The 13,818-nt window shown below is 53.6% G+C and overlaps 1 protein-coding gene across 8 annotated transcripts; it reads left to right on the top strand.

Annotated features, from left to right (window-relative positions):
• The first annotated feature begins 1,067 nt into the window (after window positions 1-1,067).
• On the top strand, window positions 1,068-13,703 carry CDAN1 (codanin 1). 8 transcript variants are annotated; one of them, XM_074365975.1, is made up of 28 exons: window positions 1,068-1,218; window positions 1,434-1,924; window positions 2,160-2,363; window positions 2,571-2,740; window positions 2,874-2,987; window positions 3,070-3,148; window positions 3,553-3,673; window positions 3,856-3,965; window positions 4,434-4,523; window positions 5,207-5,282; window positions 5,831-6,036; window positions 6,346-6,466; window positions 6,603-6,749; window positions 6,861-7,027; window positions 7,533-7,620; window positions 7,851-7,940; window positions 8,110-8,164; window positions 8,385-8,518; window positions 8,608-8,711; window positions 8,985-9,143; window positions 9,522-9,585; window positions 9,770-9,848; window positions 10,026-10,174; window positions 11,304-11,411; window positions 11,537-11,600; window positions 11,766-11,947; window positions 12,275-12,382; window positions 12,893-13,703. In XM_074365975.1, the coding sequence occupies exons 1-28, from the start codon at window positions 1,129-1,131 to the stop codon at window positions 13,016-13,018; spliced, it is 3,696 nt and encodes a 1,231-aa protein (XP_074222076.1). In that variant the 5' UTR covers window positions 1,068-1,128; the 3' UTR covers window positions 13,019-13,703. The 8 variants fall into 8 exon arrangements, 7 of the variants coding, with proteins under 7 accessions (XP_074222076.1, XP_074222075.1, XP_074222074.1 ...); XM_074365974.1 differs by having other exon boundaries at window positions 2,157-2,363; XM_074365973.1 differs by having other exon boundaries at window positions 11,537-11,947.
• The last annotated feature ends 115 nt before the right edge of the window (window positions 13,704-13,818 follow it).

Below are 13,818 nucleotides of genomic sequence, written 5' to 3'. Positions count from 1 at the left end.
AGGAGATGGTTCCCCATGTAATAATATTTTAAGTGTTAAAAGCTCCCTTTCAATCCATCATTCTCTCTCTGCTGGAAGTACTTTTTTTCTTCTCTTAAAGAAACGTCCCTGTAGCACTGGAGTGATTTCTGCTCCCCACCACCCTCTCCTTTCCACCTGTAACTGTCCTTTGAACCTCCAGAGGAGATCTAAGGAGGTATTCACATGGGCAGTGCTTCACCCTTCCTGGTTTCCTTTGGCCTGGAGTGTTAGTGCCATCTGTTTTTCTCTGCCTGGTTTCCCTTTCTTGATTTCTCAGCAGCAACATCCAAAGAGCTGACTCTCATGTTTTTTGAAATAAGAGAAATTAAGAAATAAGCTCCCAGAAGCTCATCATGTAAATACCTATTAACTTCTCAACTGCAAAGTAGCTGAAATACTAACCTTTGTAACGTGTGAGGGATATAAACTAGGCGATTTTGTGTGCAGGGTGGCCTGGGGCACTTGAAGGGTTGTGGGCTGAGAACTGTAAAAAGCTCCCCTGCTAGAATTCCGTCATAAAGTCTTAAGTGATCAACCACTTGAAGGTGAGTGCTGGAAAACCAGTGGTTACCGCATGGACCAGGGTATTGAAAACAGCCTTTGAGAAAGACAAGGTCAAAATGAAGTTAAGCTAACTTTATCGTAACTTCTTTAGGGTGGTGACGGTTGAATCTAGAAAACGTAAACTCTTGGGGAAAAAAAGAACGTGCTTATCGCAGAAGATGTAGGCATCTTCTCCGGAGAATTGTTCACCTTCACCGCCCGGCCGCTCTCTCGGGCCCTCGGTCTCCGCCGCCGCGTCCCCGAGTCCCGGCAGGTCGCCCTCGGGCTAGGGCAGCCGGGGCCGAGCCTCGCAGATAGCGGTGCGCTGCACCTGGCGGATCAGCAGGCCTCTTGGGAATTGCGGACACAGCCGCGGCCTAGATCCGAGGCCGAAGCTGAGAGGCTCAGCGTGGGAAACCCCGCCGCCGCGTCGCAGGCCCCGCCCCGGCCCCGCCCCCTCCGGCCCGCGGCCCAACGGTCGCCCCTCGGCGCCGGCCCCGCCCCTCCCAGGCCGCCCGTGGCGCGCCGGCGCCTGCGCAATCGCCTCCGAGCGCCCGGACCGGGATGGCGGCCGTTTTGGAGTCGCTGCTGCGAGAGGAGCTGTCGGTCGCAGCCGCCGTGCGGTGGATCGCGCGCAGCGCCCAGAGTTCGGAGGTAACAGCGCCGACACGCCCCCAGTCAGACTCGAATCTGCTTCCCGTGGGAGATACCAGCCCTTCGGTCCCCTTTCTCTAGGGTGCCTGGCTGTCAGCCCGGGCCGAGTGCACTCCAACTAGGGGCTGCTTCCCCTCAGCGCGCCCTGCGGCCCCGGCTGCTCGCGGCCCGGGGCTGGCAGCTGACCCTCTCGCCCCTCGCCACTTCTCTCTCAGGATGACCCCGGGGAGGCGGCCGCGTTGAGCTCACTTCGGCCACTGCGGAAGGAATTTGTGCCATTCCTGCTGAACTTCCTGAGGGAGCAGAGCAGCCGCGTCCTCCCGCAGGGCCCCCCAACCCCCGCCAAGGCCCCGGGCTCCTCGGCAGCCTTGCCAGGGAGGCCGGGGGGCCCGCCGCGGGGCGGCCGCGGGGCGCGCAGCCAGCTCTTCCCTCCGACCGAGCCTTCGAGCGCTGCCGCCGCCGAGGCCCCTTCGGCCCGCCGTGGGGGCAGGAGGCGGGGCCTGGGGCCGGCCCGTGAGCGAGGAGGCCGCGGCCCCGGGGGCTTGGAGGAGGGAGTCAGTGGGGAGACCCCTCCCTGGGCTGGGGGCCGGAGGCCCAGGAGCTCTGGCAGCCCCAGCAGCCCCATCCTCGTGCGCTCTGATCCGCCGAACCTCAGCAACCTGGAGGAGTTCCCTCCCGTAGGCTCGGTTCCCCCCGGCTCTGCAGGGTAAGAATCAGCTCTCAACCAGGAGATGGGTGGCACGAAGGCTCTGCTAGGGGAGTTAATAAGTTAAGACTGGGTGCTCTGCAGTAAGAGTGGTAATAGCTAGAAGGTTGGGGGTGAGGTAGCTACAGTAATGAGGAACGTTTTGCGCGGAAGCCCAGCTGTTGTGGTGGTGGTGGTGGAGGGGGAGATAATTGAAGATAGGAATTTGAGAAAAACCTGTGGCTACTCTCAGCAGGACCAAGCCTTCACGCAGGATCAACCCAACTCCGGTGAGCGAAGAGCGGTCACTCTCCAAGCCCAAGACCTGCTTCACCTCACCCCCAATCAACTGTGTCCCCAGTTCCCAACCCGCAGTCCTGGACACTAGCCCTTGGGGCCATGGCCTTCCCCCAGGGTGCAGAAGTCTGCAAGAGGAGCGGGAGATGCTCAGGAAGGAGCGGTATGGCCTTGCCGCTCCCTGGGATGTCAGCTTCCTCTGTGGGGGATTTGCAGGGCTTTCCCTGTGATTGATTTGTTCCCTGGGAACCCTGGTCTGTTTCCTGGGCTGTGGATGTCTCCCTGGAGGAACCTGAACATGACTGTGGAAACATGTGGAACATGAGGGGAAACCAGGCTGACTGCTCATGACATTTTTCTTTCCCCATAGCTCCAAGCAGCTGCGGCAGTCACCTACTCCTGTCTGCCCCGCCCTAGAATCAGGGTATCCTCACCCCAGCCGAACAGGAAACCTCACAGCTGAACCTGCTGACCCTGTCAGAGTGTCTTCCCGCCAGCGCCTGGAGCTGGTAGCCCTTGTCTACTCTTCATGCATTGCAGGTGAGCGAGACCAAAGGGCCTGGAATGGAGATACTTGTAGAACTATAGAGTAAAAGAATTGATAAGGTATATAGAACTGAGCCTTGGTTCCAAACGGTGTTCAGTACCCTGGAGTTTCTTTTTTTTAATCCAGAGAACCTGGTACCAAACCTCTTTCTGGAGCTTTTCTTCGTCCTTCAGCTCCTTACTGCCCGGAGGATGGTGGCTGCCAAAGACAGTGACCTTGAATCAAGTCCAGGAGCCGTAGGTCGGTCAATAAACCTCTTTTTGAGAAATGGGATCTGGAAATGGAATACTTCTTAACTGACAGCTTGGTAGTGTCCCTCTAGGTTCCCTGGAAAGCCCGCTGTTCCAGAGTGTCCATGATTGTGTCTTCTTTGCAGTGCAGGTTTTGGAGCATCAGTTTCAGTGAGTTTCCCCAGCTGTGGCATTTGAGTCTTATTTCCATTGTCCCTTGGATCTCTGCATACTTGTGCTAGCACGAGTGCAGTGACCCTAGACTTCTCCGTGTATGTAACCTTGAATTTTGTGTCAAAGCTATAAATTTAGCTCCTAAAAGAATCAAATTCCCCCCAGTGGTCTTGGTAGCTGATCTTTGGGTTTATGACTTACGTTTCTGTCCTGCTCTCGTTCCCTGCTCCATAAGGTCTCATGTCGTGCCCCTTTGCCTTCCTCTTCTTTAATCCTTGGCCCATGACTTTTCATCACACACCTGCACCATGCCCCAGATAATGCTCTGTGTGGTGTGCAGGTGCCAGCCTCCTGTTTGCAGTCTGTTCCATTCTTAGTCATGTGTGCTCTTGTCCCTGTAGTGTGCTTTCCCACCTGGACAAAGGGACCTTGAAGCTGTTGGCTGAGAATGAGCGGCTACTGTGCTTCTCACCAGCTCTGCAAGGACGCCTCCGAGCTGCCTATGAGGGCAGTGTTGCGAAGGTAGTGACCCCATCTTAGATGTCTCCTGGCCTGGACCTAACCCTTCCCAGTCTCATCATTCAGGCAACCCCCTCACACTGGTCTAGTGTCATGTGGGTTAACTCTGGGCAAGAATATGGGGGTGAAGTTTTCTGAACGTGAGCTCTGTGGCTTCAGTCCCTAATGTCATTGCTGTATTTCAGGTCTCCCTGGAGATGCCACCTTCTGCTCAAGCTGTCTCCTTTCAGCCAGAAACTGACAACCGTGCCAACTTCTCCAGTGATCGAGCTTTTCATACTTTTAAGAAACAGAGGTGATAAGAAAAGGAAGCTTTGGGGGAGGGGATGAAGCAGCATTTTCTCTGGGATAAGCAGCCTGTGTTATTTTCATAGAAGCTAGAAGTTTGGCGCTAACAGGTGGTAGTTTAGCACCATCAGGCCCTTCCTGCCAATCATCTTAAAGACGACTTAGCCTCATTCTATTTCATGCCCATGGATTTGAACCTCACCCTAGCACCTTCCTCACAGGTGTGTGACTCTAGTCACATGGTTCTCAGACGAGAGTGCCAGGTGAACTTCAGCTGCCCACAGAAGTGTGTGTAGCATGTGGTGTACTGCTACTTGGACTGGAGCATTATCATCATGCAGAGAACCTTGGAGAGGATAGGAGTGGGGCTGTGGATAGTCTTGTCCTCGGTTCTTCTGAGCTAGGGAAGGTGCTCCTGGGAATGAGTTAGGTCAGCTGTGCTTCAGTTGATCAGACATTCTTATGTGTGTGTCAGGGATGTGTTTTATGAGGTGCTTCGAGAGTGGGAAGATCGCCATGAGGAGCCTGGCTGGGATTTTGAGAAGGGCTTGGGCAGCAGGATCAGGTACGTGCTTGTACACCGGTCACCTTGTCTGTCTTGCTTCCAACGGTGAGCAGCTTAGTGGTGCTTGGGTAGCTGATTGGAAGAAGGCTTTTCCCCCATTCCTTCCAGCCCAAAGCTGTTATCGTCTGTCCTCTTTAATCTCCCCAGTTACTGCTAGCTCTCCCTGTACTCAAAAGGGATTTGTCTCTCCAGCTCCTTCCACTCAGAAATGACTCATACTTGCTCTGTGATTGCAAGTGCTTGGAAAAGTGGAATGCTTTTATTCCAGGGTGCTTGAGTTTTGGCCCAAGTCACTGGTTAGATCCTTTTTGACCTCCATTTTCTTCAACGTCTAGTTTGGCAATACTGATAACTTTGCATACAAAGCTAGATAACTAGGATGCAGAAAGAATGTCTTCTTGTCCCATGATCTACCTTCCATGTTGGTTGTGAAGCTCATTGGTGCTCAGTGTAGACTGAAGACGAGAGGGGTGGTATTATTTCATGTTGGGTTAAGTGTATCTCTAGCCTTGAGGGCTCTTGTCCCTTACTTTTTCCTGTATCACTATGCCAGCCAGCTCTGGCAGAGATCTGCTCAAGTCCTTGGTAAAGGGCTGAAAGGCCCAAGGATTGGTTTGTTCTCTCAGATCTTTCTCCTCCCTTTCTCCTTCCCTCACACTCCATCCCTGCTTCTTATTCCTCAGAACCATGATGGGTCACCTCTCTGCAGCCGGCAGCCACAGCCATTTTGTTCGACTTTTCCAAAAACAACTTCTCCAGGTAATAGCCCCAGCAGGAGATTAATCTACAGTGACAGTATGTATTATGGGCAACTAAGTAATGGCTGGTACTTGGGGAAAGGGTGGGCAGGCAGGCAGGTAGGTCCGTGGCTGGAGATTGAACAAGAGTTCTGCTCTTCGGGTGGTGGTGGAAACTCAGGCAGCCAGAGAGGAGCTCGCACTCTCTCACGTGCCCTGCACCTCTGCCTCCCCAGCCTCCCCACGCACCCAGCTCCTCTGGCCTTCCTTCAGTCTGTCACTACTTCCGTGCCCTTGATTTGTGCCATGGTAGAAAGAGCATGGGCTTAGGACTCTGGCCTGGTGTCAGATCTCAGCTCTCATGACCCTAGACAAATGTTGAATCTTGCAGTTTCAGTTTCTTCACCTGTAAAAACAATATAATCCTGACCTTGAAAAATCGTATCTATGGCACATGATACAGGGTTGGCATCTCCTAATTGTTCATTGCTTTCTCCTTATTCTTTTCAGTCCTCCTTTCCAGAGAAACTTACTGGTTTTTTGATTTGCCTCCTCTTCCCCCTGCCCTAGATGTGTCAGAGTCCTGGTGGTGCTGGGGGCACTGTCTTGGGTGAGGCTCCAGGTGTGTTAAATATGCTTGGAGCTGACAAGCTGGGGCGGTTGCGGCGCCTACAGGAACGGCTTGTGGCCCCTCAGAGCAGTGGGGGGCCCTGCCCACCCCCAACCTTCCCAGGCTGTCAGGGCTTCTTCAGGGACTTCATCTTGAGTGCCAGCAGGTAAAGGTTCCCTGTGTCTTGCAGAGAGTGGGGACAGAGGTCACAAGGGGTCTGTGTTCCCAGAAGGGCAGACAGTTTTCTCTCCTTTGCCTGGAATATGTCAGGGTGGGACTGGGTGATGTCTGGGCTCCTCCTAGCTCACACTTCCTGCCTCCATTTCCCTCCTGCTTTTTTCACCCACATAGGTAACCTCATTGCTCGTTGGCCTCCCCTGTCTAACTTGCTGGGCTTTTCTGTCTGGAGCACCTCTTCTATACTGTGGTTTTTCCTACACCTCATCCAGTGCCTTTTTCCCCCTCCCCTTCATAGCTTCCAGTTTAATCAGCATCTCATGGATAGTCTGAGTTTGAAGATCCGGGAGCTCAACGGCCTGGCCCTGCCTCAGCCTGAGCCTAGTGATGAAGATGGGGAGTCAGACGTGGACTGGCAGGTGAGAAAGCAGGACCAGGGAGGTGATGGGGTTCCCTAGGAGGGAAAGGTTATTTTCAAAAAGAAATCTGTAACAGATTTGGCTGTGTTCTAGAATCCTTATGCTTCAGACCTTTTACTTCCCTGATGCCCTGCAGGGTGAACGGAGGCAGTTTGCTATGGTGCTGCTCAGCTTGAGGCTTCTGGCTAAATTCCTGGGCTTTGTGGCTTTCCTGCCGTACCGGGGGCCTGAACCACTGCCGACACGTGAGCTCCAGGACTCTATTCTGGCCCTGAGGAGCCAGGTGAATGGGGGCTCTGGTAAGGAGGGAGCTGGGAGGAGCTGCAAGGCAATGGAGTTAGAAGGCTTTCCCTAGCCCCCAGGACCCGCCCACTGACTGACCTGGCTCTGCCAGGTGCCCCCGGTCCTGGATGTGCGGGCTCTGCTGCAGCAGGGGCTGCGGGCCCGTCGAGCCGTGCTCACGGTGCCCTGGCTAGTGGAGTTCCTTTCCCTCGCTGACCACATTGTCCCCATGCTGGACTACTACCGCAGCATCTTCACCCTCCTGCTGCACCTGCATCGGTGAGTGTGGAAAGGGTGCGGGCGGACCGTTGCTGAGGCGGCTGTTTATTTTTATTTATTTATTTATTTGTGGGGTGGGTTAGATTTAATTGTTTGTTTATTTTTATTGGAGGGACTGGGGATTGAACCCAGGACCTCGTGCATGCTAAGCACATGCTCTACCACTGAGCTATACCCTTTCCCGAGGTGGCCATTTAGAAGAGGATCGAGCAGCTTGTGCTCCCCATGTGGTACCATGTAACCGACCCTCAGGGGAGAGGCCAGGCCTTGGTCCACAAGGAAAGTCAGGGGACACTCATTTGTACTTTGGCCCTTTTCTGTTCCTACTGTGGCCCAGCTGAGAGGGAGCACAGGTTTAGGAGGGGCAGTGGGACCTGGTCGCCTGCATGATACAGTCCCTTTTAGTTCTGCTTTTGAGAATCACTTTCCCACTGATAGCTTTCTTTTACTCCATTCCATTTCTTTCTTTGCATAAACTCTGTTTACACCCTTATTTACTTTTTAGGAGCTTGGTCTTGTCAAAGGAAAGTGAAGGGGAGATGTGTTTCCTGAACAAGCTGCTGCTGCTTGCTGTCCTGGGCTGGCTTTTCCAGGTGGGCAGATGGAGAGTCCAGGTTGGGGAGGGAAGGTGACTACTGTGGCGGGGAGGGGGAGAGGGAGAATGCCTGAGTCTGAACAAGGGTCAGGCCAAAGGATGAAGAGTAGGAGGTACAGGGATTGCCATAGTTTCAGAGGAAGCTTGCTTGAACCTGGTGTCTGAGGCCTAGAACCATGAGGTAGGAGGTGTGATGAATCAGCTTGCCCTGCCCTAATCTCTTGCCAGATTCCCACAGTCCCTGAGGACCTGTTCTTTCTGGAAGAGGGTCAGTTGGATGCCTTTGAGGTGGATACAGTAGCTTCAGAGCATGGCTTGGTAAGTGTTGGGGTCCAGCCAGAGTCATGGTAAAGAGTAAAAGAGACAGGCTGCCCAGTGGGAGACAAGCCAAAATAGAAGTCCCATGTAATTCTTACGTGACTGCCCCATTTCTGGCACACTGGGAAGGAAGGGAAGCCTTCCCAGCACTGGCCTGTTCTTTCCCCAGGACAGCATGCCTGTGGTGGACCAGCACCTGCTCTACACCTGCTGCCCCTATATTGGTGAGGACACTGGTCTCCCCGCCAAGAGGACCCTCAGTCCTGGCCTGTCCCTTCATGAGTTCCCAAAAGGCACCCTGTAGGCCTAGCACCGTAATGTGTTGTTCTGTTCTTAGGCACTCTCTGGGTGCCTCATTCTCTCTATTCCACAAATGCTTAAAGTCCAAGATGCTTGGGAGGGTGGGTTGTTCTAGAACTAAGCACTTGGGCTTCCCTGACGCAGGAGAGCTCCGCAAACTGCTCGCTTCATGGGTGTCAGGCAGCAGTGGGCGGAGTGGGGGCTTTGTGAGGAAAATCACTCCCACCACCACCACCGGCCTGGGAGCCCGGCCTCCACGGACCACCCAGGGGCTGCAGGTAAGGGGCAGGGCTGGAGGCAGGGGCCTCCCAGTGGGGAGGGGAAAGGGAGCCCTTCACTGCTCTGCTCTGCTCCCTCCCCCCCCCAGGCACAGCTGGCTCAAGCCTTTTTCCACAACCAGCCACCCTCCCTGCGCAGGACTGTGGAGTTTGTGGCGGAGAGAATTGGCTCTAACTGTGTCAAACATATCAAGTGAGCATGGGTTGAGGGGGTTGGGAATGGAGGTGTTGAGGGTCCCAGACTCATTTCCTTACCATTTTTTCCCTTTTAACTCTTAACACCTTGTTGCCAAACTGAGGAAAGTCAGCTGGGGGATGGTGGGGAGGATAAGGGCCAGGTGGGATGGGGGAGGCTCAAATCGCTAGCATTCTTTGAAGTTAGTTCTGACCAGGTTTCCTTGAATTTGCAGCCCCTTTCCAATTCAACCCTTCCAACTGCCTTCAAACCTTGCTGTTCCTGCTGCAGGGCCACGCTGGTGGCAGATCTGGTGCGCCAGGCAGAGTCACTTCTTCAAGAACAGCTGGTGACACAGGGACAGGAAGGGGGAGATCCAGCCCAGCTGTTGGAGATCTTGTGTTCCCAGCTGTGCCCCCACGGGGCCCAGGCACTGACCCAGGGGCGGGAGTAAGACACCAGTCTGTTTGGACCCTCTCATCTCCACTCTCTGCTTAGCTTTTACTTCTGTCCTTTTTTCCTCTTTCACATCCTTTATTCTATGTCCTCTCCTCACCCTGCTTTTCTTCATTCTTTTTTTGCCTGCTTTGTAAGTTTTTATCTTTGTTTTTAGAGGTTTTGGGTACCAAAGTCCAAAATTGAATTGGAAGCCTATCTGGTTGGGTGTCCCATTCTCCCAGCACCTGGGGGTGGGGCCGGAGGGTGGACAGTGCTTTCCTCTGAGGCAGAGCCCTCCCACCTCAAGTGATTGGTGCAGCCAGGGCATTTCCTTCTGTGAGCCAGGCTGAAATATCTAGCCATCACTGACTTCTGTTTGTCTCCTTTCAGGTTCTGCCAAAGGAAGAGCCCTGGTGCTGTGCGGGCATTGCTTCCCGAGGAGACCCCGGCAGCTGTACGTGGGAAGGAGTCCTGGGGTTAGCGGGCTGGGAAAGGAGCACTGCAGGGCTGTGTGTGCATGTGAGACAGAAAAAAGCATGCACAGGAGGCTGCCGGTGGCAGATGGATCTGTCCTGGACTTGGGCATTCATCACTGTCCCTAACTTGCCGCTGACTCTGGCAGTTCTTCTGTGCCACAGGTTCTGAGCAGCGCAGAGAACATTGCTGTGGGGCTTGCAACAGAGAAAGCCTGTGCTTGGTTGTCAGCCAACATCACAGGTAAGATCCAGGAAAGGGGTGTGGCTGACCAAGTTTGTCAGGAGTGAACTGGCAGAAAGTTGGGGGACACCTGGGGGAGACAGGGTTCAGAGCCAGTCAGGAAGGGTGTGGGCTGGCATGGCGAGCCTGTGCAGGGCTTCTCTGGTGACCCCTTTTCTGTCCCCCTCTGACTCGCAGCGCTGATCAGGAGGGAGGTGAAAGCGGCCGTGAGTCGCACGCTTCGAGCCCAGGGTCCTGAGCCGGCTGCCCGGGGGGAGCGGAGGGGCTGCTCCCGTGCCTGTGAGCACCATGCTCCCCTCCCCTCCCACCTCATCTCCGAGATAAAAGTACACAGCTCCCTACTCCCTTCGGCTCCCCTCTTCCCTCTCCCTGCTCTCTTCCTGGCCTCCCTTTCTCCCTCGGCTCCAGTATTTGTGTAGCAGCTTCCTGTGTTGTCCAGCTAGTTCCCGTTTTATTCGTTATCGAATGGGATTAGGTAGGGCAGAACTGAGCTGAATGGTTTTCATAATTGCTCTTCTCGGCTTTTGGTACTTGACTCACCCAAGAAGGTGAAAAGAAAACGGGTAGCTAAGAAAACTTGACTGAGTATATGTTACACAGATGACAGGAGTGGGGTGGGGAAAGGCTGTCCAGTGCAGTAGGGAAGTCTCTAAGGGGCAGTTGTTCCAATATTGGTGTAGGATTTCAGAAAAGTTCTATGTAGGGGGTGATGCTTTTGACTTACAGCCAGTAAGAATAAACTGACTGTCTAGAGCAGGAGTCAGCAAACAACCCATGGGCCAAATCCAGCCTGCGACTTGTTTTTGTAAATAAAGTTTTATTGGAACACAGCCATACTCATTTCAAGTACAAATTGTCTGGGGCTGCCTTCGTGCTCCAGGAGCAGAGCTGAATGGTTGGGGCAGAGACCTAGTTACTGTTTGGCCCAGGTCCGGGGCAGTAGTATAGGAGTAAAGATCTGGACTAGGAACTAAGAAGGAATGACTAAAATTAGAGAGGATATAAAGAGGAGATGCCATCAGCTACTGGTTTTTAGTATGCAGAGGATTTCTGTACTGAAGTCTCAATTCTCCTGAAAAGATGAACAGAATCATAAGGGACAGAAATGTTACAACGTACGTAGTGGGACAGTTCCCCTAAGTCCCCTGAAGAACGTTCAGAATAAGATGCTCTCTGGGAGTTGACTAGGTGTGACTTTATCCCAAGATGAGTGACATCTCTGGAGCTCTCTGGCAGCACATTGTCCCTCGGCTTACCTGCTCCATCTTTTTGCCCTATTAGCCGCTTAATTACTTCTCCCAATTGTGCTGTCTTGCCCGAGCCCCAAGTCTTAGGGCTCAGTCTCTACACCCCAGGGCCCTGTCTTCCTTATCCTTCTGCTTCTCTCCACTGGCTGATCCGCACCCCAAGCCTGGCATGAAGCCTTACTCTGCCTCTACCCCTCTCTCTCTCCAGGATGTGCTCTCCCTGGCCGTGGGGCCCCGGGACCCTGATGAGGGAGTTTCCCCAGAGCATCTGGAGCAGCTCCTAGGACAGCTGGGCCAGACGCTGCGGTGCCGCCAGGTGAGACAATGGCAGGATGCTCTCATGTATCTTGTCCAGTGCCCGAGAACTAGAGCTGCCCTGGCTCGGGCTGCTGCTCTAAGGATGGTGCTAATGTCCAGGGTCTCCCTGCTTTTCCCCCACAGTTCCTGTGCCCACCTGCTGAGCAGCATCTGGCAAAGTGCTCTGTGGAGTTAGCATCCCTGCTTGGTATGGCTCCTTTTTATCACATCACTTTGTTGCCAGATCCCCCAGTTCTCAGGGTTGGGTACAAGCAAGAGAGAAAACGGAGCTTTCTTCTGCTCTTCCTCCCAGGGGCTGGCCATGTGACGCCGCCTCCATATCTTAAAGCTTGGCTTTCCTCTCTTCCCACAGTTGCAGATCAGATTCCTGTCCTAGGGCCCCCGGCACAGCACCGGCTGGAGAGAGGGCAGGCTCGAAGGCTCCTGCTCCTGCTGCTTTCCCTGTGGAAGGATGACTTTCAGGTGCCCGTTCCACTGCAGCTGCTGCTGAGCCCAAGGAACGTGGGGCTTCTGGCAGACACTCGGCCAAGGGAGGTGAGCCAGAGAGGTGGGTGGATGGGGAGCAGGCAGGCTTCTTAGAAGCCTCTGCAGTCATGTTTCACACCCATCACCCTCACCCCAAATGTATTAGCTGGTTTAGTCCCCCTTTTCTGGGGCTGAGCTCATTTTTTCTTTGGTGCTAAGATGGACTCCCTCAGGCAGCTACCCCAGCACCTCTTAGAGCTCTGTGGTTTGGGAAATCATGACAGATGCAAATGACTTCTGCTCAGCTCCTCCTCCCTCCTCAGCAGCTCTGTCCTTTGTACCAGGGTTGCTGTGCAGTCCTCACCACCCTGACCTCCTCCTCTGTGTGTGTTGCAGTGGGACCTGCTGCTGTTCTTGCTCCGGGAGCTGGTAGAGAAAGGTCTCATGGGACGGATGGAGATAGAGGCCTGCCTGGGCAGCCTTCATGAGGCCCAGTGGCCAGGGGTAAGGAGTCCTTGTCTCCTCCTAACTGGGGAGAGAATAGGTGTCATATGTCCCTTTTATCATGAAAGGAGGCAAGTGATGGGGCCTGGCTTTCTTAAGATCTTCCCAAAGCTCAGTGGATTTTGTGACTGTCCTGAGGCCAACCCTGAAATGGAGTGACTGCTCTGGGGGGCCTCCTTCACATTTAGTTTCTTCAGCCATAAAATGGGAGTAATTTATACCTCCTAGGATTTTTCAAGATGAAATAATACACATATTAAGTACTCACCAGGTGGTTCTGAGCCTCCCATTAGAGTGCACGCTCCCCGCCGGAACTTGAGCATCCTGGAGTACAGATGGGACAAGGCTTCAAGTCCATTTCAATGTAGAAGGCAGTTGGGAAAAAAAATAACTAGGTTGTCTACTCACTGGTTAGCTAGGGCTCAATATTTGGGATTGACTTTTGGTAGAAAGGATGAACCATTCAGAATTATGTGTCTGCCTTTTCTTTCCTCTTTCTGCTTATTCCAGGATTTCTCTGAAGAATTAGCAACACTGTTCAGACTGTTTCTAGCTGAGCCCCATGTGCCAGAACCACAGCTAAGAGCTTGTGAGCTGGTGCAGCCAAACCGGGGGACTGTGCTGGCCCAGAGCTAGGGCCAGGAGGTGGCCCTCCCTTGGGCATCTCACCAGAATGCTGGAACCCAGCCTGACCGTGCCTCAGGAGGCCCCAGAGTCACCACAAGTGCCCACTGCCGACTCCTGCTGGTGTGGGAGTAGCTAAGTCTGTCTTGAGGCTTCCTGCTCACGTATGAAGGAAGCGGGTGGTTGCCTGGCATGCCACCGGCTGGAAGCTCACCATCCCAAGTCGTAGAGGAAGGACAAGGGGTCACCTGATTCAGGATTGTGGTGGAAAAGCCTAGAGACTCCAGTCCTGGAACAGAAGAGTTGGCATTTATTACTTGGATACTAAGTGAAATGACGTGTGGGGATTCGACACAGGATTCGAGCCCCACCTGCTGCTATCCCAACATCTCTTAAGAGCTCTGTGGTTTGGGAAATCATGACAGAGGCAAATGACTTCTGCTCAACTTGTGAGTAAAGTTAAAACATGAATCTTGGGAGACTACATTTTTTTTTTTTTTTAACCACCAGGAGCTGGACTGTCATCTCCTTAAAAATGTGCAACAGATGAGGCGGGGCTCGCCCGACAGGAAGTTGCCTTTTCCCTGCACCCCGCCTGCCTTCAGCCCCGTGCACATAGTAACTCTGACCCTAGCTCCATCCAGGGGCCAAGCACGGGCAGAACGTTAGCGCTTTTTAAAATAAACTGTTTTCTTTACCGAGGGCTTCATGTCTAGTTATTTTCACCTTACTCTCTTCCCTACAGAAGGCTGCAGTCTCAGGTAGGCTTGGAGGTGGGTGTTGACCGGGCAGAGCTGTCCCAGTGGCCTGGC

This window comes from Camelus bactrianus, chromosome 6 (assembly GCF_048773025.1).
Source record: "Camelus bactrianus isolate YW-2024 breed Bactrian camel chromosome 6, ASM4877302v1, whole genome shotgun sequence".
Lineage (NCBI taxonomy): Eukaryota > Metazoa > Chordata > Mammalia > Artiodactyla > Camelidae > Camelus > Camelus bactrianus.
The sequence above is the reverse complement of the archived record's forward strand: the minus strand, read 5'-3'. Positions and strand labels throughout refer to the sequence as shown.